The sequence below is a fragment of the Micropterus salmoides genome, unplaced genomic scaffold, assembly GCF_014851395.1.
Source record: "Micropterus salmoides isolate LMB-PRFRI ecotype aquatic unplaced genomic scaffold, ASM1485139v1 Ms_hic_scaffold_20, whole genome shotgun sequence".
In the NCBI taxonomy this organism is placed as follows: Eukaryota; Metazoa; Chordata; class Actinopteri; order Centrarchiformes; family Centrarchidae; genus Micropterus; species Micropterus salmoides.
The window spans coordinates 9,560,236-9,585,172 of record NW_024041151.1 but is presented as its reverse complement, the minus strand read 5'-3'; the positions used below and the strand labels follow the sequence as shown (position 1 = coordinate 9,585,172).

The following is a 24,937-nucleotide window of genomic DNA, read 5'->3' as shown; positions in this document are numbered from 1 at the left end:
CCCACTGGAGCAACCGAAGGGGGCAGGGCCAAGCTGGGCTTTACCACACACGCATACATGTGACAACCATCCCACCCCACCCCCCTCACACACCATATGCAGGCTCCTCCCTGTGCAAGAGACAGAAATGGGAGGTGCAGTCAATCACTGACAGGGGAAGGGAGAGGGTTTAGCTGGAGTTAGAAAGAGGGGGAGAAGCAGCAGAGGAGAAAGGGGGACAAATCCACATCATTCCCAAATCAGAGTCAAGTGTCGGCGTTCCCTTAAATTCATTCATGCAAAGCGAAAGAAAACAAACAGAAGAGAGTGTGTCCCATTTCAGAGACAACACAGGAAGTAGGGCATGCTCTGCACAGGGTGAGCGAGAGAGGGTGGGAGAAAGAAAAGGTGGAGAGGGAGCAGCCAGAGAGGGAGAGCATTGTAGCGCTTATTCTCCACCCCTTGTCTTAAAGCAGCAGTAAGAGGAAAGAGAGAAGGAGTCAGGGAGAGAAGGAGGAAGAGAAGCACAAGCAAGGAAGCAAAGAGGCAAGAAGAGGTCTGCATCGGCAGCAGGGGGGGGGGGAGAAATGGAGCTTTGAAATCGCTTCTGCCCTCATCCATCCCTGCCTTTCTTTTTTTCACCCTCCCCTCTTCTGGCTCAGCCTCGGTTTCTCTCTCCGCCTGCCTTTGATTGTTCTGTGGAATTCTGACAATGCCTGGTGAGTGTTGTCCTGTTTTTCACATGTCACTCGCTGTCCTTTGTGTATTGGTTTGCTTGGGTTCATGCAGTGGGAGATTATTCTTTATGTGAATGTGTGGCCACTGGCCACGGACAGAAATGTGGACTCGCGTGTAGAGGATGCTTCACTGAGACTGTTTACGCTCCTCTGCCTCTGTGTGCTGTTAATGCTCCAGCTGTGCCGTCTGCTTCTTTCTTTCTGACAACGCAAGGGAGGCTGCTCTCCTGAGCGCACAAACACACACACACACACACACACACATACTCTACTACATCCTGCGTACATTCAGGATACTCAGTCAGAATTATATAATTGCTTTTAAATCCCCAAGGGCTTTCATTCACAGAAGTGCATTTATTATGTGGAATTTTATATGTAACACTAGAGATGGTGGAGATTGAGTGGTGACTACATCCTAAATGTAGCAACATCACACAAAGCTGGCCTTTTTGGCAGAGGGCAGCCAGCTAACAAAAATCAGATGACTAGGCCACGCTGTGAGGTCAGCCGCTGATTTTCGGTTGGCATTCTCAGTCCAAGTCATACGGCAATTAGCAGTTTAAAGAGAGTCGTTTGTCCCCAGGATACAGAGTTTGGGAGTCTCAGCAACAGCTCATTTGCTTGCAGAAACACTGTAATGTCTGCACAAGAGAGGATGAGATGAGCGGAAAGCCTCTTCTTGGCGGTTTTCCACCACTTCGTCCACGCCTCGGACCATTTGTGATCTGTTACTGTTTTTAGTTTTATATTACAGTCAAAGTAATCTTACAAGATGGTATTAAGTCAATCAGCACCAATGACCATGTCAGCTATGCCAGATGTGTTTACATTTAACTGTACATGCTACTTATATGCATACAATTAGCCACACATCAAGTATAATTAAGTCATTATTGTTGAGTTATTCCATTTTAACTTGTTTCGCTGTCTGTGAACCTGCTGTGAACACACCAAAACTTCCCTGCCACATTATGGAATAATTGTTTAACAGTTTGTGCTAGAGAACAGCATTCATCCAAAGATTATTTCTTCCTCAGAGTTGGCTTCACGGGGGCAAGCCATCTTTGGTTAAGTAAACACATAAATGATAGTTTGATGGTTTTGTTGCTTGTTTACTGCAGTATGCAGATATGTTTCAGTGTGGGAGCTCAGTCGGTGGTCCTCTTGATTGTAGCCTGCTTTTGAGCCCTCCAGATCAAAACGGAGCTTGACTTCTGCATATTATGCTTCAAGCATTTGTGTCAGTCTGTGTTTGTATGCAGAGTCCCTTTTTTCCCCAGCCTGGGGTAATCTATCTGCTTGCAAGATTGAGCAAATGTGTCTGCGCACATTAATATATGTGCACATACTGTATGCAGATATGCATATGTTTTGAGCGCGTGTTTTAGTATGTTCCAAGAATCCTATTTTAGGTCTGAGCTTGCTAACCAGTAAGCTGGACAGGGGGCGGTAGAGCGAGGAATACAGCTGGTAGTCATTTTCACAGCTTTAAACATACAGTTGGAATGAATGTGAGAATGTGAGGATAAGACAAACTGAGAAAATTGAAGCAAATAAGATTAATGAACACAAATCATAAGACGGCAGAAAGTCTGCTATTGTTTATGTTTCAAATATTTTGTGTACTAGTAGTAATAGGGTACCAGGGTGTTGCTCTTGATTTCTGTTTTTGGACTGAACTTATTTAATGGACAGAATCCATATCATCAAATTAAACAGTGATGTATTCTAATATATGAAGGAAATTATTACACAAAGTATCTGTGTTACAGGCAAAGGCAAGAATAAGCTTAGCTTTGTACAGTATCTTTCGGCCACTCCTTCCCATCTCTTCATGTCAGTCTCTGAGTGTTCTGTCTCTATGTAATTACTCTGTCATAGATCATCCCTGTGATGTCCATTGATTTACTGAGAGCTGATGAAGTGGAGCAGAGCATTTGTTCAGACACATGTAGAGAGAGGAGTGGGTCACCACCCATGGGCCACTCGGCTGGGGGTCAAGAGGTCTGACCCAGTGGTGGTTTAGAGAGGGGGAGGGAGAAACAGCCAAGGTTTAACACTTGACCAACAACACTTAAGCATGGCCACAAAAACACAAGCAGCATGAAGAGCCGGTGCTTAGGACTATTGTGTATATACCAGATTGTCTTTAAAAAGACATCTAAATCAAGCAATTCTCCATTGTCCAATGTATCGTCATTGTCCAGAAAAACACATATCTCCAAATTTGATGATTTTAAGAGTTTAAGATTTTAAGAGATTCTAAGAGTGTTCCTTAATAGGCTGAGAAAATTCACCTGTTTCATAAACTTTTTAAAACAATTAAAACATTTGGATAATTTGAAAAATGCACAGCCACAAAGCTAAAAACAGGGCTGTTTTTCTTGAAAAGCTGACATTTTAGAGAAACATGGTTGTCACAGGACAGCGATGATATTTTATACTTAATAGCGTCAATCGATAAATAATAATAATAATATCAGTTTTTGTTTTGCATTAGAAGATCCCCTACTCCATTTTTTCTTCATTTCTTTTGGAGGAGGTTGGAACTGGCATCAAGATGGTCTAACAATGCTTTATTTGAATCTGACATTTAAGTATAAGTGATTCACACATTTGTAGGAGATTATGGACATTCGACACACACAAAACCACAGATAGCACTTAGGCTTGTTTTAGTCAAAATGATCAATCCGAAAAGGATTCAGAGTGTGAAAGGAAGAGAGAATGGTAGGCCTTACACAAATACTCAATTTCCAAGGGCTTGTATTCAGTGAGCTTTGAGATGTTCGATGCGCGTCAGCAAAGTGGAGGTTAAAATATTGTCCTAAGTCTAACTAGCCATTGTGAAATGAAAGATGGCTGAAGCAGGCTGTGTCGAAGACATTCAGTAACATTATTCTGGATCTCCTCAAGAGGATGGGAAAGGATGAAAGAGGAGCATATGCTGATGATGGGGCATCGTTGTGCATTGTCAATAATTGAATCACTCATTCGCTCTCCTGCCCTGAAGGCCCTGGTGCAGAGTCAATAGCACCAACACGAGAGGAGCTCTCAAGCATCAGTCTTCCAGCACAGGTCTCTTTCAGTCCCTCCACACTCACACTTTGCCTTAATATCTTTCCTTTATACAAACAGACACACAGGAGAGCTGATGTCACTGCTCCATCTCTGTTTTATCTGTGTGCCTTTCTCTCTACAGTAAGCTGCTTTAAAAAAATGAAATGGAGGGCAGGATATAGGGGGATAAAAGAAGGGATGGAGGGAAGGGTTCTCTAATGCCTCTATTGCTTACCATTTCCTCTCACTTCTCTTCCCGCACCCATTTCTGTAGAAGACAGAGAGGCGCTGTGTTTGGATTAGGTTGATCTTTTAACAACACTTTGCAACATTGCCAACAAGGGCTGCCATATTAAAGGCATAGATACCTCATATAAATGGTTGAAAAACTTTTTTATATATATATACATATTAGTCAAACTGGCCAGTTCCTACATGTGGGAGATTACCTTTCAAATTTAACTACAGCTTGATTGCTCGCAGCCCAGATTCAGAAGTTATTATCCTTATTGCAGTCATTTTCATATTCTCTCTGCAGTTTGCTCTTCTCTCGGACCTGTCAGTCTCTTCATCTTTTTCTCCCGCTGCCTTCCTCTTCCCTGGCCTCTATCAACACCTACTTGTCCAACATGTCTCAAACCTCTCTCCATCCACCACCCACCTCTCTGCGATGCAGACTTGTGGAAGCTTGCCTGGAATGTACTGTATCCACCGATTATTTTTGTCCGCTTCCCTCCCTTCCTCTCATCACCTCTGTGCAGGCAGGTGGTGCTCTACTAAACAGGTTAGCGGTTAGCAGGGGAATAACGAGGCCGCTTGGGGACTGCCTACATACAGACAGTAAGCCAAGAGAGCCCTGACTCTCCCACCCTCTCTCATGAACCCATCCTGCTGCTGTCTACTGCTGTACGCTTGGCTCATGACCTCACCCGTACCCACCCACACACTCCTTGGCACAATTTGACATGGATATTTATCACAAAATTACATGGAGTACAAATACATTTTCTGTGTGTGTGTGTGTGTGTGTGTGTGTGTGTGTGTGCAAAGAAACATCGTGCAGCCTAATGAGTCACTGAGTACAGAGGGCTATTGTTCAAAATGCTTTTTCCTATAAATAACGAAGGTTTTGAGATTGTTTTCTGCATTCCTCTCCTGCTACAGTGATTACAAACAAACGTCCATAGATAAAATATCCTTGCCCTGCCACACATTATATTTGGGAGCAGTCGTACTCCAAACAACCGTATGAGGTATGATATTATCATGACCCAGACCAGAGGAATGAGGAAATCCCCCTGTGTTTAGTCTCCAGGCTTTAACTTGGCTTTGTAGTTAACCTTTACCCAGCCATTCTCCAAAACAGCAAGGCATGCAGGTCTGTTTATTTGTGATAAGAGCAAGCAATTCTAATACATTGCATTGGGAAGAACAAACCTCCTCCAGTTTCACCTCCCAAATGATACTTAAATTGTCTTGGAGCTGGAGAACAGGTCCACCTATAATGGGGTGCAAAGGCCTTTCCTTTGTATAGTTCACAATGAATTCCATTGTTGAGGTAGACAACTGCAACTGGCCCCTGTAGAGTTTCACTTAAGTTTTTTTACATATGAAAACATTTTTAATTTCTGCAGAAGGATGTCTTTCAGAAAGCATTTTAACAAGAAACACTGAAAGTGGTCCATCAAACTTCTATCTAATTATTTCACAGGAGATTGACTGGCATTTCTGGGACTTTGGCTTTTTTTGGAGCTCAAACATCAGTTTGAATTTAACCCTATTGGATCCCTTTAAGCAAAGTTACAAATCCCTTCGGACAAAAATTTCCTAATTTAAACCCATTATAACATCTTTAAGTGTCTCTTTACAGCATGTCTTAGCTGTGACATCAGTCTTCCCTCACTGGGTAACCAGCTATGTGAAAACAAATATGCAGAATCTGGCAGTGCGTCTCCTCTGTAAACCTGGCTGGCCTCATTTTCTCCTTCTCTCTGTGTGCCTTATTCCCCTCTTTTTTTCTATTTTCACCCTTTTTCCCGGAGTCCCTCTTTCCGGCCAAGGAGCCAGCATTTTCCCAGAGTGTGCTGCTTAAGGCTGAGCCATTGTTTCCTGCTACAGGGAAACGGGGAGGGGGGAGGAGGCAGGCTGACTTCCTGACTGCCAACTCTGGGTCTATGTCAGTGTGAGAAAAAGCAGGGGAGACAGATCTGATGATGACAGAAGAACTGTGTATTCTAGCAACTGACTTCAGCTAGAAAATATAGATTTTGCCTTATTTCTCAGAGTAGCAACTAAATAACTTCATAACAGGCTGTCAGCTCTTTCCCTCTATCACTGTTATTTTTGGTTTAAATTGTTGTTGTCCCTGTTGTCGTACAGAGACGGTAGGAGTCAACACTGCATTTTATGCTACCTTAGATGCATAGTGAGCATTTATTTTGGCATTTATTTTAGCTAATACCACAGCGAAACTATGAGGGAGATCTAGGACAAAAGTCCAACAGAATTGCTAATACATGTATTTGCTATACGACATATTCTGTAGGATAATTTACTTTACATTATTGCATTAAGTAAAATGATAAATAGTAGGGATGATACCATTATCTGTATGCACATGTGTACTGTAAATGGGCGGGGCTTAAATCTGACATGCGTGGGACTAACTGGAAGTTAGTCATTTAAGCCTGAAATTTATATGGGTTGACCAGAAGTTGCTATATTTATTAGCAAAGCTATTTAGAGATCAGCCTCAGAATTGAACTATTTACAGAAAAAAAAAATTATTATAAAAGTTCCTATATCTAATATATCTATTATACGCATATTGACACATTTCATTCTGATTATACTCACACTTGTAAAAAGTACATTATCTGTACCGGATACTCATTTCAGCTAATTACTCGCTCAACCCTAATTAATAGTATGGATAAATTGTAGCTGTTATTTTGAAGTACCCTATCCAACCTCCCAACTCTTAACTTCATAGGTCTATGTCATGAGTTGTTTGTGCATTACTTATCACAATATAATTTTACTTTGGACTAAGGGCAGGCTTCTCCTAAATAAGAGCACTGTCTTTTTAAATGGAATGTGGAGAGGGGTGTGTTAGTAGCAGCAGACATCCTTTGGGAGCGGTGTGGTGTAACTCAGAGGGCAGAGGCTCCAGCCACGTTCCCAGAGACTCAAAAATAGTCGTGAAAACACTGAGACCAGCCGCTAGTGAGGAATGCGACCCAAACTGAAGTCTGGCGTTTTTGGGATCCAGCTCAGAGAGGTTAAGCTGGACCATGTTTCACATATTCAGTAAATCGTAAGTGTCATTTTGTTTGAATACTTTATTCATGGGTGTGCTTGTTGCTGTGGATGGTTACAGCACAGCTGCATGCTGTGGTTTTGGAAACCTCTGTCTCTGCGTCCAGCCACGGTTCACTCGGGACATTGTGGCTTCATCTAACAATTTATTTTGCTACATAAAGGCCATGTACTTTCTTAGTACTTTCTGTCTGAATTTTGAATGAATGTAAAGAATGGCTGTAATAGTTGATCAATAAGAGGAAAAGTGCAGTACATCTGCACAACAGTTGGAGAGGGAGGTGCTGAGAAAAAACCGAGCATGTTCAGACTTGAACATGAAAACTATTTAGTGCCAGAGGCAAATCTTTGCTTTAGAGTGCAAATAATATCTCGGTATTGACAGCTCACTTTACAATTTAGAGCCAATTATGTGCTGAAGCTACTTCACCTGTCTAAATCTGGTATAAATAAAAATGCAACAATGAAAGCCTTATCAAAATGAGAAAAGTTCTGTTTGCAGATATCATAGGCTAGAGAGTGTTTTAGCCATCAGAGTTTTGCCATGTTGCGTGGGAAGATAGTTTCTGCCCTCTTTTTCTCCTTGTGAACTTGAGTGTTTGCATGTTTCTTTGTCCAATGCCACAGGGGTGTTTGAATATTCAGGTCAAGAAGTGAAAAACACACTTCCTCATCCCATCTACTCCTTTACATATGGTGTTATCAGTTCCCCAAGCACTTAACAGTTATGCAGGAGTTCAATAGAAAAGGCTTTCTTGCTCGTAACTAATTTATGCTTTCCTCAGTTTGTGCTAAAACTAAAAATAGAATGACAATTATGCATTTTATTTGCATGTGTAGGTTTGATTTGCCTTACAAGTATACATGACTACAACACTATCATTTAAGCCTGTACACACAGGAATACAGATGCACACACCATTTCCATTTCCATGACCTTGGCATGCCTTAAGTTTTCTCAGCCTCATGGTCAAAGCTGAGTCAAACCCAATGATATGTCCTGCCCCTGATAGTCTATTATTGTTGCCGTGGAGCTTTGTGGCTGAAACATACTTATATTTCAACAGTTGATGCAGTTTAATTGCAAATCAATAATGTCTAATGAAGAATAATAAATGAGAAATTAAACTCAGTTTAACTCTGAGAACTCTGAACTTAAACTCAAAGTTAAAACTTCTAGCTATATTTGAAAATCAGTCTAGGGAGTTCTATGGAAAGGACTATATAGTGAGATCACCGGCAAAAAGAAAACTACACTTTCAAACACCACTCTGATCATTCTCTTGGCTTCGTTGATAACGTCATTGCTGTTGCACACTTAAAACATGCCAGATCAATGTGGGTTAGTGGACTATTCAGTGCATTGCATGATGGTATATTCTTTGAGTGGACTATATAGGGTATGATAATTCTCACTATACATTTGGACAGCACTACAAAATGGCTATCTCACTATATGATGGATTATATAGTGACAAGTGAGTTCGGACACAGCCTGTGAGGTTCTAACGTTGACGGACAGTCTCTCAAACCCCTCTGACACTTTGCTGCCCTTCAGGGTTTAACAGTGAGGAATGCTAGACGGCCCGAAGCCAGATGATAACTCAATTAATTGGTCAGACATTGTTTTCACTAACCCCTGCTTTACTATGGTGATAACTATATTATTTTTGCCTCTGTCTTCTACCACTACCCCACTCTTCTCTCTGTTATGGTATTTTAGTGCAGAATTAATGAGCGTTTTGAGTGGAAATTGTGGTCATAGGTACTTTTGAATTACAAAGCAAAAATTAAAAAGATGTTTTCCTTTTGTTAAGATAATGAATCAGCCCTCACCTGTCAAGGTTATTTATTGACGGTTTCAAAGTGGACTGAGTTGAGGCTGTTTTTTGAAAGCACCACCTAGAATTATCATAAACCCACACTCAACAGGAAGCAGCTATCATCTAGCACATTTTTCTGCAAAAAGGCCTCTGATCCATTCAGAGCTGATTCATTTTCACACAGTTTGGATGATTACAGAGATAGACTGTTTTGCTGGTTACACAAATATTTATATAGGCACACATTTTTATAATAAATAATGCAGAACATACAGTGTTGAGTAATAAGGAAAAATCAATAAAGTAATACAGTCTATTGATTATGGTTCATTTTATTTACCCTGCTTATGAAATAATAATAATCAATCCCATTACTTCACTAGTCCTCACAATCGGAATTATTATTGATAGTGTAAGCTTATTTATAATGCTGGTTTTCTTTCCACAGTCTGTCCATTTTCATGTGGGTATGGTGAAAATATAATATAAATATATAGGCCACTGATCTACTGGTCCAACTGAGAAAATCCTAAACATTGAATTGTATTAATGAAGTTGTGTGGGACAGAGAGAAAGAGGAATGATTGGGTCCTTCTAATTTCGTTTGCTCAGTTGATCAAGAATAGTAGAATCGGATATATAAATGGACTATAGCATAATATCTTGGAAACCTTTGACATGACTCCCATATTTGCTTGCTTAATAAATACAATGTATGACATTTCAGTGCAATAAATGATGAATCCATGTGATACAGTATTGCACGATTTATAACGGTAAAAGCATTTTAAAAATAACATTGATGCACTGTTTTTCTCTTCTATTCCTCCCACTTCTGGCAGCCTCATTATGTATACGTGAATGTTGTTACTGCTCGGGGAAACCACATGTGTGTGTGAATGTGTGTGGGTGACTAGACACGCTAGGCCAGGGATATTAAGTCATGAGACAGAGTATTCTACCAAAAACAAATGTGTGTGTTCGAGTAAAGCAATAATTATTCGTGATTGTCTTTTTCCCTACATGTCCCATAGAATGTGTTATTTAAATCAATATATCAGTCATCGGTGAGTTCTGAGAACACCATTAGTCATTGTGTCCTTTGACCTCTGACCATCGCTGCTGCTTAAGGAGTTACTCATTAGAGTAACTTTTGACCTCAATATAAATTATCTGTCCTTTCAATGTTATGGCTGTCCTCTTTTGACCTCACAATCTGCTGTAATTACAGTGAACACAGCTATGGACAGACACCCACACAGACATTTCTTTTGGTGTGACAGTCAATTGTACTGTAGAAGCTACACAATGTGCTCTGGTGACGCTTTGACTCTTGCCTCTTAACACTCGCCTGGGAAGAGAAATAAGATGAGTAAGAAAAATGTGCCACATGTGTCACATCCTGCAGGGCTTGGCAGAAATGAAAACTCTCATGAAATCCACAAATGTAAAAAAAAAACAACAACAAAAAACTAAACAGTCCTCCCAGATCATCACAGGTAATTGGCATGCTGTGTTTTGCAGCTGTTAGTGTGATCTCCTGCTTGTATTCGCGGCCAGCTGTTCTGTTCTCTTTCACTCAGCACATGACCTCAGAGCCAAACCCCAGCCGGCCAAGCTCCAGAGCAGCTCTTCATCGCTCCGTATTGGTCTCCTGCAGTGAGTGTCCTAGCAGATGTTACACTGAATTACCTCCCAGCGTAGCTGGGAGGCTACGCTCTTGCTGTAATCAAGCTGTGCATGCATGTTACCAGACAGCCTGGCTCGGTGGCTGCGTTAGCACTCCCAACAGTTGTTCTCCAGCCACCTGATTTCCGTTACCAGCCAGCCTTTCCCACAATGTAGTGTGTCTGCCAGTGTTCTGAGTCAGGCATCCCCACAGACTCCTAAAAAGCAGCCTAGAGGAGCTGATCATTTAGCAGATAATAAATGCTAATGCTAACTCCCTCCTTTCCTGTGTGTGTGTATGTATGTGTCTGTTTAGTGGGAAGGGGTGTGCGTGTGTTGGTGTGTCTCATTCTTGCCCTTAAAAGCTTCCTTCCTCCCTGTAAATGAAAGGCCGCCTTTGTGCAGAGCTGTCCCTTCTATACTTTTAGATAATGTGCGCTCCCTTCTATAGCTATAACTGGTTCTTATTTTTCTTCACAAAAGTGGTCACACCATAGCTTCAGTTTTTATTCTCTCTTGTTTGGTGCAGCGATGCCTGAGGCAGCGTCTCTCACTTCCCTCTTCCCAACATAATCTCTCTTTTGTCTTGTGTGCATTAGACCGCAGGCAGTATAAGGGCCTAAAGAGCCGATGCCGTCAACCAGCACAGGTGCTGCAAAACACTAATGCACTGGATATGGACCAACACAGACTTGACTGTGACCACTCATCTATGTTAACCATCTGTTTAAATGTACATTTTCGTGTTTTTCCTTTCGCTGTCATTGTTATCGCTTTCCATAGCCATTCGACACAGCCAATCAGGACTCAAAGAGGTCACGGATGATTGAGCAGAAAGGGTGTTTTTGATTGAGAGTGTCAGTCTAAATGTGATGAGTGGAAATGTTCCTTTATTTGGCACAGGGAATTATGGCGAGGCTGTCACATTAGCTGCTGCCTCTCCAGCTCACTTCACTCACTCACAACCTCAACCTCTTTGTTCTTCTCCAGAGATCATTCTTTCTCGGCAGTGTGTCTGACTTTTGACAGTGAATGAGGTTTGCTCCGCTGTTCTGTTGACTGGATCCTCTAGCCGCCCTGATTGGTGTTTGGGCTCCAAGGCCTGTAGCCATGTCAGTGGTTCAGCTCACACAACCACTGTTCTGCACCAGCAGCATCTGACAGGATCACCCTTGTCTCTTTCCCCATGCCTCCTCTTGACTACCCTTCTCTCTGTCTCTTGCTGTGGGCCAGACGTTTGTATTGTCTATATTCTCCTGCTACCCATCACCCGACTGTTCACTCCAGTGCAGATGACAATTGACAGATGGCAGGCTGATGCACAAAGACATACATTTTCACGGTTTTACCCAAAACACAAATGCCATTGTTTTGCTGAATAGCATGCGAAACAGAGCCATGAATCAGCAAAAAAGAAACTCTGACACTAACTCGAGTTTAACTTCCTCTCTGAGCTGATAGCGCCTCATTATTCACACCAAGCATTGAGAAAGACCAACCACATCTGCTTGGATCAAATAAGCGATCAGGCCTGTGACACAGTACTCTGCAATGTGACAGACACGGAGTAGTTTCATCACGGCCTGTGGTCCTTTCCACTGAGTCAGCGCCAAAAGCAGTGGGAATAATGGACACTCTATTGTGTGAGGCTTGATGCAGGAATAACGGCTTATTTGTAAGGTAGCCTGTCTCTGCAGTGCACGTGTTCCATAATGAAGCTTGAACAATTACTGTGCGATTGTGTGTGCGTGGTACGTGTTTCGCTGTTAACTGTGATGATTTCCACTTTGATATTTTGAGTTAGGGCTCAGGTGCCTGCAGAGTATTTTGGTGTTGCTGGCTGGCTAGAGCGTTTTGGTTTGAGCCACATCTATTACACTATTATAAACCACTTTCCTAACCGTTGTGCCCCTGTTTTTACAAAATCATTTCATATGAAAAGCGCTGTGAGATAACTGTTGTTGTGATTTGGCGCTATATAAATAAAATTGAATTGAATTGAATTGAATATGGTTTCACATCTACAGTTCGCAAAGCTCATGTCTGTCATGTCATTTTCTATTAACATTTACCCAACAGCTAAGGCCACGGTTGTCTCCTACACTGTCAGATTGTGTTCATGGTTGTACTTGGGCTTACATTGTAAATAACATGTTGTAGCCTAATATTGAGATTGGGGGACAAATTAGAGGAAAAACTAACAAGCGTAATAGTAAAGTGTTTGGCCACCACAGAGCTAAGCATTTTCCGAAAAATAAATACCTGCCTGAAATGCCCAGAAGGTCTTTATTGACACTGTTCTGAAGGTATTTCCAGTATCCACAAAGACGCTTCTAACCATCCACGTATGATATAACAAATTTTAACCTGTTCTGGGTCAGATATACCCCGACAATCTTTCCTATCCAGGGGACCCAAAATAATGTAGGTCCTTTGTGGGACATGAATCAAATTAAGAGAGATTAATTATCAGCTGTACTTCATGTGTCTGTATTCATGTACATTGTATTATTCGTATTTGTATATTTTTACAAAAGAAGCAAGTTCATATTTTTTGCAAAAAAACAGATGATTAGCTCTGTGACAAGGATGTGATTATAATACATGAGAGGCACAAACTGGAGCTAATGATTCCTATTCATACTCAACCCAACCACGCCATCATGCCCTGTATGGAAGCACTTGCATTTGTTTCCCTACTCATTAATCAGGTTTTTCCTTTAATTTTACATAACATAACATTTATTTAGCTATTTAGCTTATTTAGACACTTTTATTTTTTCTAAAGCTACTAAGAATAAGTTAATTTAACCTCCAAAGGAACAAGAGCTAGATGTTGTCAGAAATTGTGAGTGCAGTAATTTGTCACCCTGTAGTCTCTTTGCCTGGCTCTACTTGTTGATATGCATGCCCGCAGGTCTCTTGGTAGAGTACATTATTAACAAGTAATTGCTGTGCCAGTCTGCAAGTGGAAAACGTATTGATTGTTGTAGATGCTGGTTTAACTGCAAAGCAAAATGCTCTGTAAACACTGCAGGGCGGTAACCACTGTTTACTTTACATCAGGCCGCTTAACGCTAGCCTTAACTGGAGGCCACTCTTGAGAAAAGTATTTGTTGTTTTAGGTTATATCAGAAGCTTTGGCTTTGGTCATTATGGTCATTTTGCATGTTGGTAATTACGGTAATGTGTAAGCACACCACAAAGAGGTTATTATTTCTCATGTGAAGATTAACACCACTTCACATGCGCTATAATGTGCTGTTGCGGTAGTACATGTAATTGTAGTGAAACAATGCATGCTCTTGTTATTTGGAGTTGTAGTACATTAATTCAGCCTGTTTTGAGCTTTCAGTACAAACATAGTCCCTTGCGGTACAGCCAGCTAGCCAGCAAGTCACTGTGTTAGAAGTCTAAGTGCTCTGACGCCTATATGGGGCCGAGGTTTCAGACTATATCAGATCCTAGACAGGCTATCAGATGAACCCTTTTTACAGGATGCAGAGACAAAGCGCACTGGTTACAGCCCAGACACACTCAGACTCCATTACTCTGTTCTGCTCTCCCTGGCACTTACTCCTAACTGAGTTTTTATTGAATCTTAGCAAGGCACAGTGAGACTAGATCTCAGTATGCGCTGACAGGATTTGGCCTGATGCAGTGGCATAAATTCCTAAATAGTGAATGTACATCACAGCAAAAAACTGAACTTGGCTGAGGTGTAAAAGTTGGCATATCGGGGGGAAAAAAGGCGCAATGAAGGCAGACAAAAAGAGATGTTTTAAATACACCTTCATGTTGTCGTACCTGCTTCTTCTTCTTTTCTTCTACCATTGACAAGGCATTCATGCCATGCTGCCACTAACTGTTTCAGGCATCCACACAAACAGAAGGCCAAATAATAAAGAATGACATGGGTGTTCTGAATCACAGTGTCTTGTCTTTGAGTCTAGTTTAAATTTATTTTGAATGGACACATAACTGTTGTCATATAGAAATTTTAATTTGTGTGTATTGATACAGTATGCACAGTGCTCTTTGCAACATCTCCTATAATTCTGACAAGGTCTTTACAAAGGCTGCTCTTTATGTGTTGACCTCATTAAATTGTGTATTTTACTACAGGGCTTTATATGGTTCTGTCTGTGAGCACGAGCCACTGGATGTTTCTTAAGTATCAAAGGCCCGATCTCCTGCATGGGATCTGAAATATTTAGGTGGCCTGAATGAAGCCCAGAAGACCGAGAGGGCTACATTGATTGGTGGCCAAGAGAGGAGAATGGAGATAAACTCAGTGGGAGAGATAAACAGAAGAGTTAAAGAAGAAGACAGTGTGATGGAAAGATGCGTACCAGAGAGTCTGAAAGAATCCTCCGACCATAAACTACACTCCTCCACCTCAGGTAAACACTGAATGAAAGAAAGACAGGGTAGGAGAGAAATGGAGGCAGAGTAATGGAGGATTTTCAAGGACAAAGAAGGACGTTTGCTGAGAATAGACAACGTTTGGTGGAGGGAAGCAAAGTGTAGAGAAATCAAGAGACAAGGACAGCAGGGCCTGCTTTTAATACCAGTTGTTATTTGCCTAGGCTGACATGAACAGTGTGTCAAACTGAATGATATAGAAGTTATGAGCAGATTTCACACAACAGACAGTCTTTATTGTCATTATTACAAAGTGGCCTACAATAGACTGTAAATTACACGTTACAGTACAATTTAATACGCTGCCATACAGATGACAGGCAGCGTTATTGTTTATCAATTCACACTTTCACAGTCTCCCACCATTTCCACTGACACTAATGTTCTAATATGATATGCTGGGAGAAAAAGAAAATCATATAATAGAGGAATAAAATATGTTTCATATTAAGATGAATTCCTCTCTGCGGTAATTTCTCTTCACAACATGCAGAATATTACTCCAGAGGATCTTGCATTCGGCAGGCTACACTGGCTAATGCTCCAGTCCATTTTCACACAGAAAAAAACTTTCATGCTGCCTATTAGTTGTAGCTGAATATTACAATGTGTGTGCTACCATTAAAATGTTTGAGAGTGTTTGTAGCGTTGCCAGGAATTGGCCTTTCAGTCCGTCTGTTAGGCATAGAAACGTCGTCATGCAGGTTTTCGGACTGTGTGCTATGGTTCAGTCACTAAATTCCCATCCCTTCCTGTCTCTCAGCAGTACATCCCACTAGAAAACCCCTGTTTCTCCTCCCCTCAGCTTGCTTGACTCGCTCTCTGTTCTGCCCAGTACCCAGTCAGCCAATCACAAAGCAGAGCTAGGTGCAAACACACTTCCCCTGCAGCTGTGCTTTGGAAAAGGCTAAGAGCACCTAAAACTGGATTCTCATCTGCAGAGCTATCCTTGAAGTGTTTGCACATGTACTGTATGATTTTCTTTTATTTCAGAGGAGGAAATTTGCACCCATGTATGTGAGTAAGAAACAGAAATGAGAGCCCAGATCATTATCCACTTCACATTGGACAGTGGATTTACAACAAAGCTGGCTGACTGTATAAAGGGCTTTGTGCGGTTGCTAATCTGTCATTATGGCTGCTGCATTTTTTCCTGGAATGCTCTTCTTTTGGTCCACAGAAAATATGTACAGCACACACACCAACAGAGGCCTGCTCACATACATGGGATTACTGTGTAAGCCATCCACAGAGGGCACTATTAACAGAATGTTCTCACTCATTACACTTGCAAAAGACCCTCTGTCTTGCCTGTCCTGCCAGAGTGTCAGAGGCTAATGTTTGTGTAGCTCGACTGTCGCAGCTTGCATCCCCCAGTGTATTTAGATTTTTATCCTTTTTTCACAGTGAGGTTGACTGGAACATGGGTAAGGTAGATGGTTAATGGAAATGCAAGAGCACCAAGGGCTGATGTGACTAAAGACAACAATTACTTTTACTTCACTTCATGTCGTGTTGGAGAATAACATAGCTTTTAATACTTCAAACATAACTTCATATTATTGTATATCAGAAGAGCTAAATGTTGCTAATAATGTGGATCATATATATGGTCACACACTGAATGGAGACACACATTTGCTCTTTCCTGATGACAGCTGCTGACTAACTCTTCTAAAAACACAGAGAGTAGGGTGACATCAAACACAACAAACAGTGGAAAGCACTGCACTTTGTCTCCTAATCGTCTCTGGCATCAAATGTCCATGAATAGGGCTTCAGGGCTGTCTTTGTCAGAATATTGAACACTTTCTAAAGTGCACTCCGAGCTCCTTTTATAGTGCAGTGGTGAAGAGTCGACAGATTTTGTGTGCTGTGTGTCTGTTAAATAAAGCTCCACAAAACAGTGTGTAACTGTGAAGCATTATCACATCATGGAAATTGTCTAAGCCTGACCATTAATGATAATCAATGGTCAATCTGTTCTATCTATAGTTTGCAACGCAGCTTGACTCAAATCTTTAATGCTTTTTTCATTCATTCATTGATGTTTCAAGTTGTAAATGAGAAGTCACAAAGCATCCATTAGCAAGTGTGCTTACAAGTGGGTGCATGAACATGTGTTGATATAGTGTGCACGCTTGTCATGCTGAGGACTCACCGACTTTGAGGCAAGTGGAGCATCCTCTCTTCGTCATGCTCACACTTTCTTCCTTCACACTCACCATGAACGCTTGCTAATACGTGCAGTGCATATGCTCCCACTCTCACTCTACTCAGACTCTGCAGGGTGACTCAGTTCTCTCCCTTTTCCACTCTTTAGATCTCATCTGATGCCAAGGCTGAAGGAGTCTCGCTCCCATGAGTCATTGCTCAGCCCCAGTAGCGCTGTGGAAGCCCTGGACCTAAGTATGGAGGACGAGGTTGTCATCAAGCCCGTTCACAGCAGCATCCTCGGGCAGGACTACTGCTTTGAGGTGAGGGGGGCGCGCACGCACGCACACGCACGCACACACACACACACACACACACACACACACATAGTACATGAACACCCAAATACAGATCCTGGGTCCTGAGCCTAAGTCCTACAGAACATTCCCAGTAATGGCCCTGCTTCATTTAAGCTTCCACACACAAGAAGGGGGGTTATTGACAGTGAGTGTCATTTGGAGATCTTGAAAATTATCAGTACAAAATATAGGCAACTACGAAATTCTACAGCCTGGATTTAAAAGAACTCAGAGTTGCAGCTGATCCGCAGTAAAAACTGAGGAAAAGTTTTTTTGAACAGAAGTCAAAATGTTCACCCAATGTGCATATTGGTAAGAAACATCCATTCACTGTGCTTAAAGCTGCTCTGATTAGCATTTGTATATTTTGAATTGGCCAAATGGCAATGTATAATGTGTAAGACACGTCTGCTGCTGCCGCAGACAGCTGCTTTTTGTTCCCAACAACAAACCATTTTGAGTTTCCTTCAACTCTGATTCGCACCCCTGACTAGCTTTTTCTCTGTAGCAACAAGGGCTTTCAACTCAATCATTTTCATTATCAATTTTTCTGCCGATTATTTTCTTAATTAATCGTTTGGTCTAAACATTGTCTAAATAGTGACAAATGGCCATTACAATCATTAAAAGAAAACTAAAATATGAATTAACAGCTGGGAACAGTACTTTCAGGATCAGTGGCTCCTCTCACTTCACATCTCACATATCATCTTGATTAGCCGCTGATGGCCAATTATAAACAAAAGCCAAAACAACGGCTTTTCTGTATTAAAGGTTACATCCTCACAATCATCAGTGGACTGGAGTAATTTCCAGCAAATTATGAAAGACATTGCCTCTAATTACTGTAAGATTCACATGTCCATGATATGTGTGCACAAACACGTTTGTGGCTGTAGCGTTAGCTAGGGAGCCTTTAGGAGGCTCAGGGTGAGAGAAATTAATGAATGCTTTCTATCTTACAGTGTCTACTGTCGAGAACAGAAATCTCCACTGATCTTTATTATCCTGCTCATTACATCATTCTGTTTCTTTTTTATGCCATGTTCTACTCTCTCTCTGTCCCATTGTGCATTTTTTAATCATCCAGTTATCACCCAGCCTGCCAAGCATTCATCTTTCGCCTCTGTCCATTTACACCATTCAGTCATTCCTCAGTTCTGCCAAGTCTTCTTCAGTCTCCTCATAGCCACCTTTGTGCATGTGTGTGTATTGTTGATAAGCTTCTTTGCCTGCAGAGACAAACTTATTTATGAACTAAGTTTAAATAAAAATAAAACTTATTTTCTGTCATTGTTATGCATGAGGTTTGATCATTAAAGCATTCATTTTCCTTCTCTCTGTCTGTGTCGCGGCGGTAGGTCACCACCTCCACAGGAAGCAAATGTTTTTCCTGCCGTTCATCAGCCGAGAGAGACAAATGGATGGAGAATTTGAGGAGAGCAGTACAACCCAACAAGGTAAGTATGTAAATACACAGTAGGTGGGACGAGACTGTGTGTAGTAATCAACACTAATAAGTTCATGTACAAGAGTCCCAATTCCAAAGCACACTTGGAAACATTAATTAGTGTAAAGACAGTGAGCTATATGGTGTTGACATCGTGTCACTGTTGCAAATAACTCATACAACCATGCACCTGTTGTGTATGTTTACATCCAGCTGTGCCCCTCCAGCACTATATACATCGAGAGCAGAGGACACAAAGGTTGCAGGGAGAAACCAGGACTCCCAAAGTGCTTTTCTCTTGTGCACTGATACCATCTGTAATCTTGACAAACACAGCTGTGGCAGAGGGAGAGTGGCAGACATATCAAGCCAAGAAAATAATCTCTCAGTGTCTTTGCTCCTTCATCTGTCAATATTTAGTAAATTACTCACTAATTAGAACTTTGGGAAAAAAAGTTCCTTAATAGCGTTCTTCTCCTCAGCTCTTTTGGCAAGGATGTTATTTCTGTATCTTGTTTTAATTATTCCAAGTTTTTGAACGATTAGATGCAGTGCAATGTTTTTTTGCCAAACATAGAAACTGGAAACGGATACTGAAATTCTTTGGATTAGATAAGGATGTCTCTGGAGTTGTACTCATTCAATTAAACAGATTTCACTTTAACTGCTCATAATACTACTGCCATTGCCACTACTACTGTAATACTATCAGTACTACTAGTACTCACAGACTAGAAAAGAGAAGACCCACAAGTAAGGTAACACATTAATGTGAACTATTGAGACAAGCATCAATAATTTAATTTATTGAAACATATTTTCCTCATGAAAAATATAGAAAATTAAGGAAATATAAATAGTAGTTCCTAGTCAGTGAGCTTCATGTTAGTCTTTTTATGGACTAGTGAAATGGTACTATTCTTGTGACTCATGTATGTTGTTTTACATTATATATCATATTTATGCCGTTTCTATCATAGCATTGTGTGTATTATTTTATACATTAGTAAGTTTCAAAACCGGTGCCAGGGATAGATTCAATGTAAATGAAACTGGGCGTTCTAAACGCTTAGCTTGTGCAATTCAGCTCTTGTATAAGAGGATAATTATGGGGTAATTATGATAATAGGTAATTGATTGATGTATCATCTTTGTGGGCTGGTGTTTGATGGCAAATACATTTCCGTGTGCAAGAAAAGATACAGATAACACAAAGTTTAATTCCAAAGTGACAGTATATAGCACCTTCATTTACATTAGGGAGTTACATAGGGACATATTAATAACATTTCTGATGAGGCATCACTGAAGACTGATCACATGCGACAACAAGACTAAAACCTAAAACTCAATCTTCAAGAATAATATTGAGCAGTATCGATGTTATAAACAGATAAGGTTAAATGTTTTTCAGAGTTCAGAAACACCTGATTAATTTAATGACAAAAGCTACAGAAAACTTTAAACAAATAAATAACATTCTGCTGCGCTGAACAGTGTTTTTGTCTAAAGTATGAAAAGCACCAAGACACTATTGAACTTTCTTAAGCAATAGCTACCAGTATTTCAAACATCCATTGTCGTCCTTGTAATAATAAGTAGCTCCAGTATTTCTTTCTAATAATGTCATTATTTCCTCTCTTCATCTTCAGAGGTACTTTTCAAGGCGATCTGAATAATGCTCCCCACTCTTGGCAAAATCAATTGATGACATAAGAATGGGTTAGCACTCTTTGAAATAATGTAGACCGCAAACGCAGAAGAGAAAGGATTTTAAATTGCCACTATGAAATGATTGAAGTACTGTCTGAAATGTTTTTTGTTGGTTAAAATGGAGAAACTTTGAAATCAAGGTTTGAGGCAGAGTGTCAGTTGAATCGTATTTGTTTATTTCTGCCGTTATTTGATTTATTTAGTTTATTGGTTTACTAGATTCATTTTAAGGTTGTTTACTTTCATCCAGTACATGTCCCCCTACAGAAACTTCTTTTTGAACTAAATGTATTTTCTTAAGGTTTCCAGTGGCGATGTTGTTAGCAAAATTGACCTCACTAAACCACTTCCTATCAATCTCCTGTCTCCAGGACAACAGTCGTCGGGTGGAGAACATGCTGAAGCTGTGGATCATCGAGGCCAAGGATCTGCCGGCCAAAAAGAAATACTTCTGCGAGCTTTGTCTCGATGACTCACTCTACGCCCGCACCACCTGTAAACTCAAGACTGACAATGTCTTTTGGGGAGAGCACTTTGAGTTTAATAACCTACCTGCTGTCAAGAGCATCACAGCCCACCTCTACAAAGACACAGACAAGAAGAAAAAGAAAGATAAAAACAATTACATTGGACTTGTCAATATCCCCGTTGCAGCTGTTACCGGACGACAGTTTATGGAGAAGTGGTATCCAGTCAGCACTCCCAACCCCCCTAAGGGCAAGACATCTGGGCCTATGATTAGGATCAAGGCACGCTATCAGAGTATGAACATCCTTCCAATGGAGATGTACAAGGAGTTTGCAGAGTACACCACCAATAACTACATGCTGCTGTGCTCGGTGCTTGAGCCCGGGATTAGCGTCAAGAACAAGGAGGAGATGGCGTGTGCACTGGTCCACATTCTACAGAGCACTGGCAAGGCCAAGGTTAGTACCCACAATATTTATTTCCATTTTTCCCACGTTTGTACTCTTCATGGAGACATAATGGATAACAAAACCAGACTATCACCCCATTATCTTGCCAAGAGGAACTGACAAGACATTATGAAGCACAAAGAGGTTAACTATTCCTCCGCTGCTTGCTCATCCTATGAACTGTTGACCCCCACGGCTGTAACACAGAGCAGACAAAGACCAGGCAGACAGGTGATTTCCTCTTGCCGCACCAGCCTGTATTACATTTTTAACTCAAGCTAATCCCTTACATGTATCCCCTACAGTGCTTCATGGCATACTGATGCAGGACAGAAGCACAATATATCCTGCGCTGTCTGTAGCACTGCAAGCATGGGGAGATTAGTCTACCACAGTAGGAGCTAAATCTCCCATGACAGCAGGCCGTTGGACTCAGATAATCTCCCATCCATCCAAAACAGCTGTATTTTACTGTATTCTGACAGCGTTTGCCTTTATAGTGCAGTGACACAAACGTAGGCTTTTTGACCTTATAATATAGCATCAGTATGAGATATAAGAGAGAAAGCAATCTTATTGGCTGCTGGCAAAAAGAGGACATAAAGAAGCTTAAAGCTGAATCCCAATTAATCAGCAAACATTTTGATAACAATGACAAAAATGTACAGGTTCCAGTCACTCAAATGTAGCAATTTGCTGCCTTTCTCTGTTTTATATCATTTAAATTTGAGTATCTTTAGGTTTGGGCTGTGGGTCAGATAAAATAAGATTATCCATAGTTGCAGCCATAAAGAAGTTTTATAAATATATTGTTATTGTTATATATTGTTGGCTATAACTCAGTTCCAGCATTTCTAATGAACAAAATATTTTTGTCAGGAAACTGGCATCTTGTTGTCCCTGTAATGTCTAAAATAACTCTGCTTTTCGTGGAATATTGCCTCAGGCTGCTTTCTTCACTGCAACAGAAACTTCTTCGTCTTCTCTGCCTCGTCGGTTGCCAGCGACAACTTGTGCCTCAATTTAGTTTTCTTGACAGTATCTCATCAGCAGAGCTTTGAAACTTTCTTTGACTTTATCACGGCTCAGCGAAATGATGAATGATCAGTGCTTAAGAAGTGATGTCTATCCACACTGTACTGCCAGTCTGCCGGTTTAAGCTCGGGACTGATAGCTGCTGATTGATGGGGGAGAAGGCCTCTACTGGTCCCTGGAGAGACGGTCACATCCTTAATTACTTTCAATTAATCCCCACCTTCCGAGCAAAGACACTAAAACTTTTACTTCTTTTTCACCTCCCACTCTTCTTTCCCATCTGGTTTTCTGCTAGCTGTGGATGTGCTGTTTGTAAAAACAGCACTGGAGATAGCACTTGCTCACCATGAGAGCGACCCTCAAATAATGATCTTACTACATCTGTGTTCAATAAAAAACATCAACAGGAAAGATTCCTATTAAATGATTCTTTGTTGGGCTGTAAATACAGAGAAAAGCTGCCTCTGTCTTTGGAAGAATAGGCAAACAGAAACGTTTGGACTGACGTAAAACTGAAGAATTAATGAAAGCTGCTGTTAAAATGAGTGTCAGGGCTGCTACTGCAGCTTCCTTTCCGGAAAGACTTTTATCATATCACACTGTGATGTGATCTGACATATTTAGGCAGCACACACACACACACACACACACACACACACACACACACACACTTAAGTACATGTCTTTCCTTTAGTCTTGGTGGATCGAACAGAGATGTAATGCCAAACACAGCACACCGCGATTCCCGAGGCCTAATTAGGAAATCCTCTGATGCTGCATAGGTGCTTTATTTTTGGCCTGTGTTGGATGGTTTGTTCATTTACAATCCAGTGATGAAGTTCTTTTTTTCATGTACTGCCAACTTGGGTGTGGTCTTTGCTAACATTGGTGAGTTATATTTGGGAATCAAGCAATTTACTTGAGCAATGATAAACTCTAGAAAATCCTGTAAGCATGGTTTTATTGTTATCCTGAAAATGTTTAATAGAGCCTTTGGTTATGTACCCCCCTTGGTTATTGTTGTGTAGTCTTTCAACTATCCAGTCTCAAGTCAAAATCCATGAGTCAGTATCTAAGTCAGCAGCAGAGTGGATTTATGTAGTTCAGTAAGCGAGACAGAGACTTTGCATTGCTCTTGCATTAGACAGTCACAAAAGAGCACGACGCATCCTCTCTTACACCCAGCAGGGGTGAACAGGAGGTGAATGTTTCTTTTTGGAGACACAGCAATAACTCGTCGTAGCTCCAAAGTTGACGTGCGTCGTGTTTAATCAGCTGTGTACAGGTGGAAAACTGCTTTTAATTGCAGCTGGCTATTGTTAAGAGATGCAGATTGCAGGCTGTTACGGCCATTAGTATGCAACACCTCTAGACTTGTGTTTCTTCCTGTGTCATTTTATCACCCATCAAAGAATAATTACACCCTGAATATTCTGCTCCGTTGCACACTTGCTCCTTCTCTCTTGTTCTCTCCCTACTTTCCGTCTTTGTCTTCCTTCATCTCTCTTTCATGCTCCATTGCGTCTGGAGGCCAAAGCTCTCTGGAGAGATGTCATTACTGATGCTGTATTGATGTCTGGATGCATTGGTGAGCATGGCGGCCACGCCCCGCGCTGCTGCACAGATGCTAACTTTATACACACACACCTCTGTATAATCACAAGACATTAGCAGGTGGTTGGTGGTAATTTATAAAATTATACGCTTGAGCAAGTAGGCCTGCAGTTGTATTAAGATATATGTGGCTTTAGCACAGGATTAGGACAGAGGTGTACACTCTGGCTGTGGGTTGAAGTATGAATGAAAGAATGACTGGTCTGCTTTTTATGTCAACTCATTTTATTTGACTTTGAAGTCACAAATCCAGCTGAAATCAAATTGAGAAATCCAGCCGTGACATTTCTGCTGATTTCCTGTGCTGTGAGGTCACGACACCAGTCCGTCTCCTCCCCCTGTGGGACATGCTGTTGCAGCCAAACATCACTATTACAAACTCCGCAGTAACAATAACAAGCCTGCTATGTTGGAATTGCCTGCAGAAGTTCACCTTTCTTTCATCTGAAATATCCACTCCTGGCATGAATCCTCTGCGTTATTGATCCAGTCTTCTCGACGCCTCGCCCCTCAGGAAGATTATGTTCTAATTTTGTTGCTGCTCCTCTCAGCCGCCGCCGACAGTTGGAAGCGACGATAAGGAGGATTTATCCTTATGATAACTGGCTAGAGGAGGATGGTGTTCTGGTTATTATACCGTTGCGTTTTTATGTTACTGCTCCTCAAGGTAAACTAACAGCCC

The 24,937-nt window shown here is 41.1% G+C and overlaps 1 protein-coding gene across 11 annotated transcripts in view; it reads left to right on the top strand.

Moving 5' to 3' along the window:
* dab2ipb (DAB2 interacting protein b) overlaps positions 1-24,937 on the top strand; it is a 131,449-nt gene that overhangs the window by 76,141 nt on the left and 30,371 nt on the right. For 8 of the 11 annotated variants that reach the window (XM_038733373.1, XM_038733368.1, XM_038733370.1 and 5 more), the window contains exons 4-6: positions 17,337-17,490; positions 18,888-18,986; positions 21,061-21,615. In XM_038733373.1, coding sequence (XP_038589301.1) covers positions 17,337-17,490; positions 18,888-18,986; positions 21,061-21,615 — 808 coding nt within the window. Of the gene's footprint in view, positions 1-209; positions 699-6,939; positions 7,096-14,848; positions 14,992-17,336; positions 17,491-18,887; positions 18,987-21,060; positions 21,616-24,937 lie in introns of those variants that run through there. The other 3 variants (XM_038733377.1, XM_038733376.1, XM_038733378.1) reach the window with 3 other exon arrangements.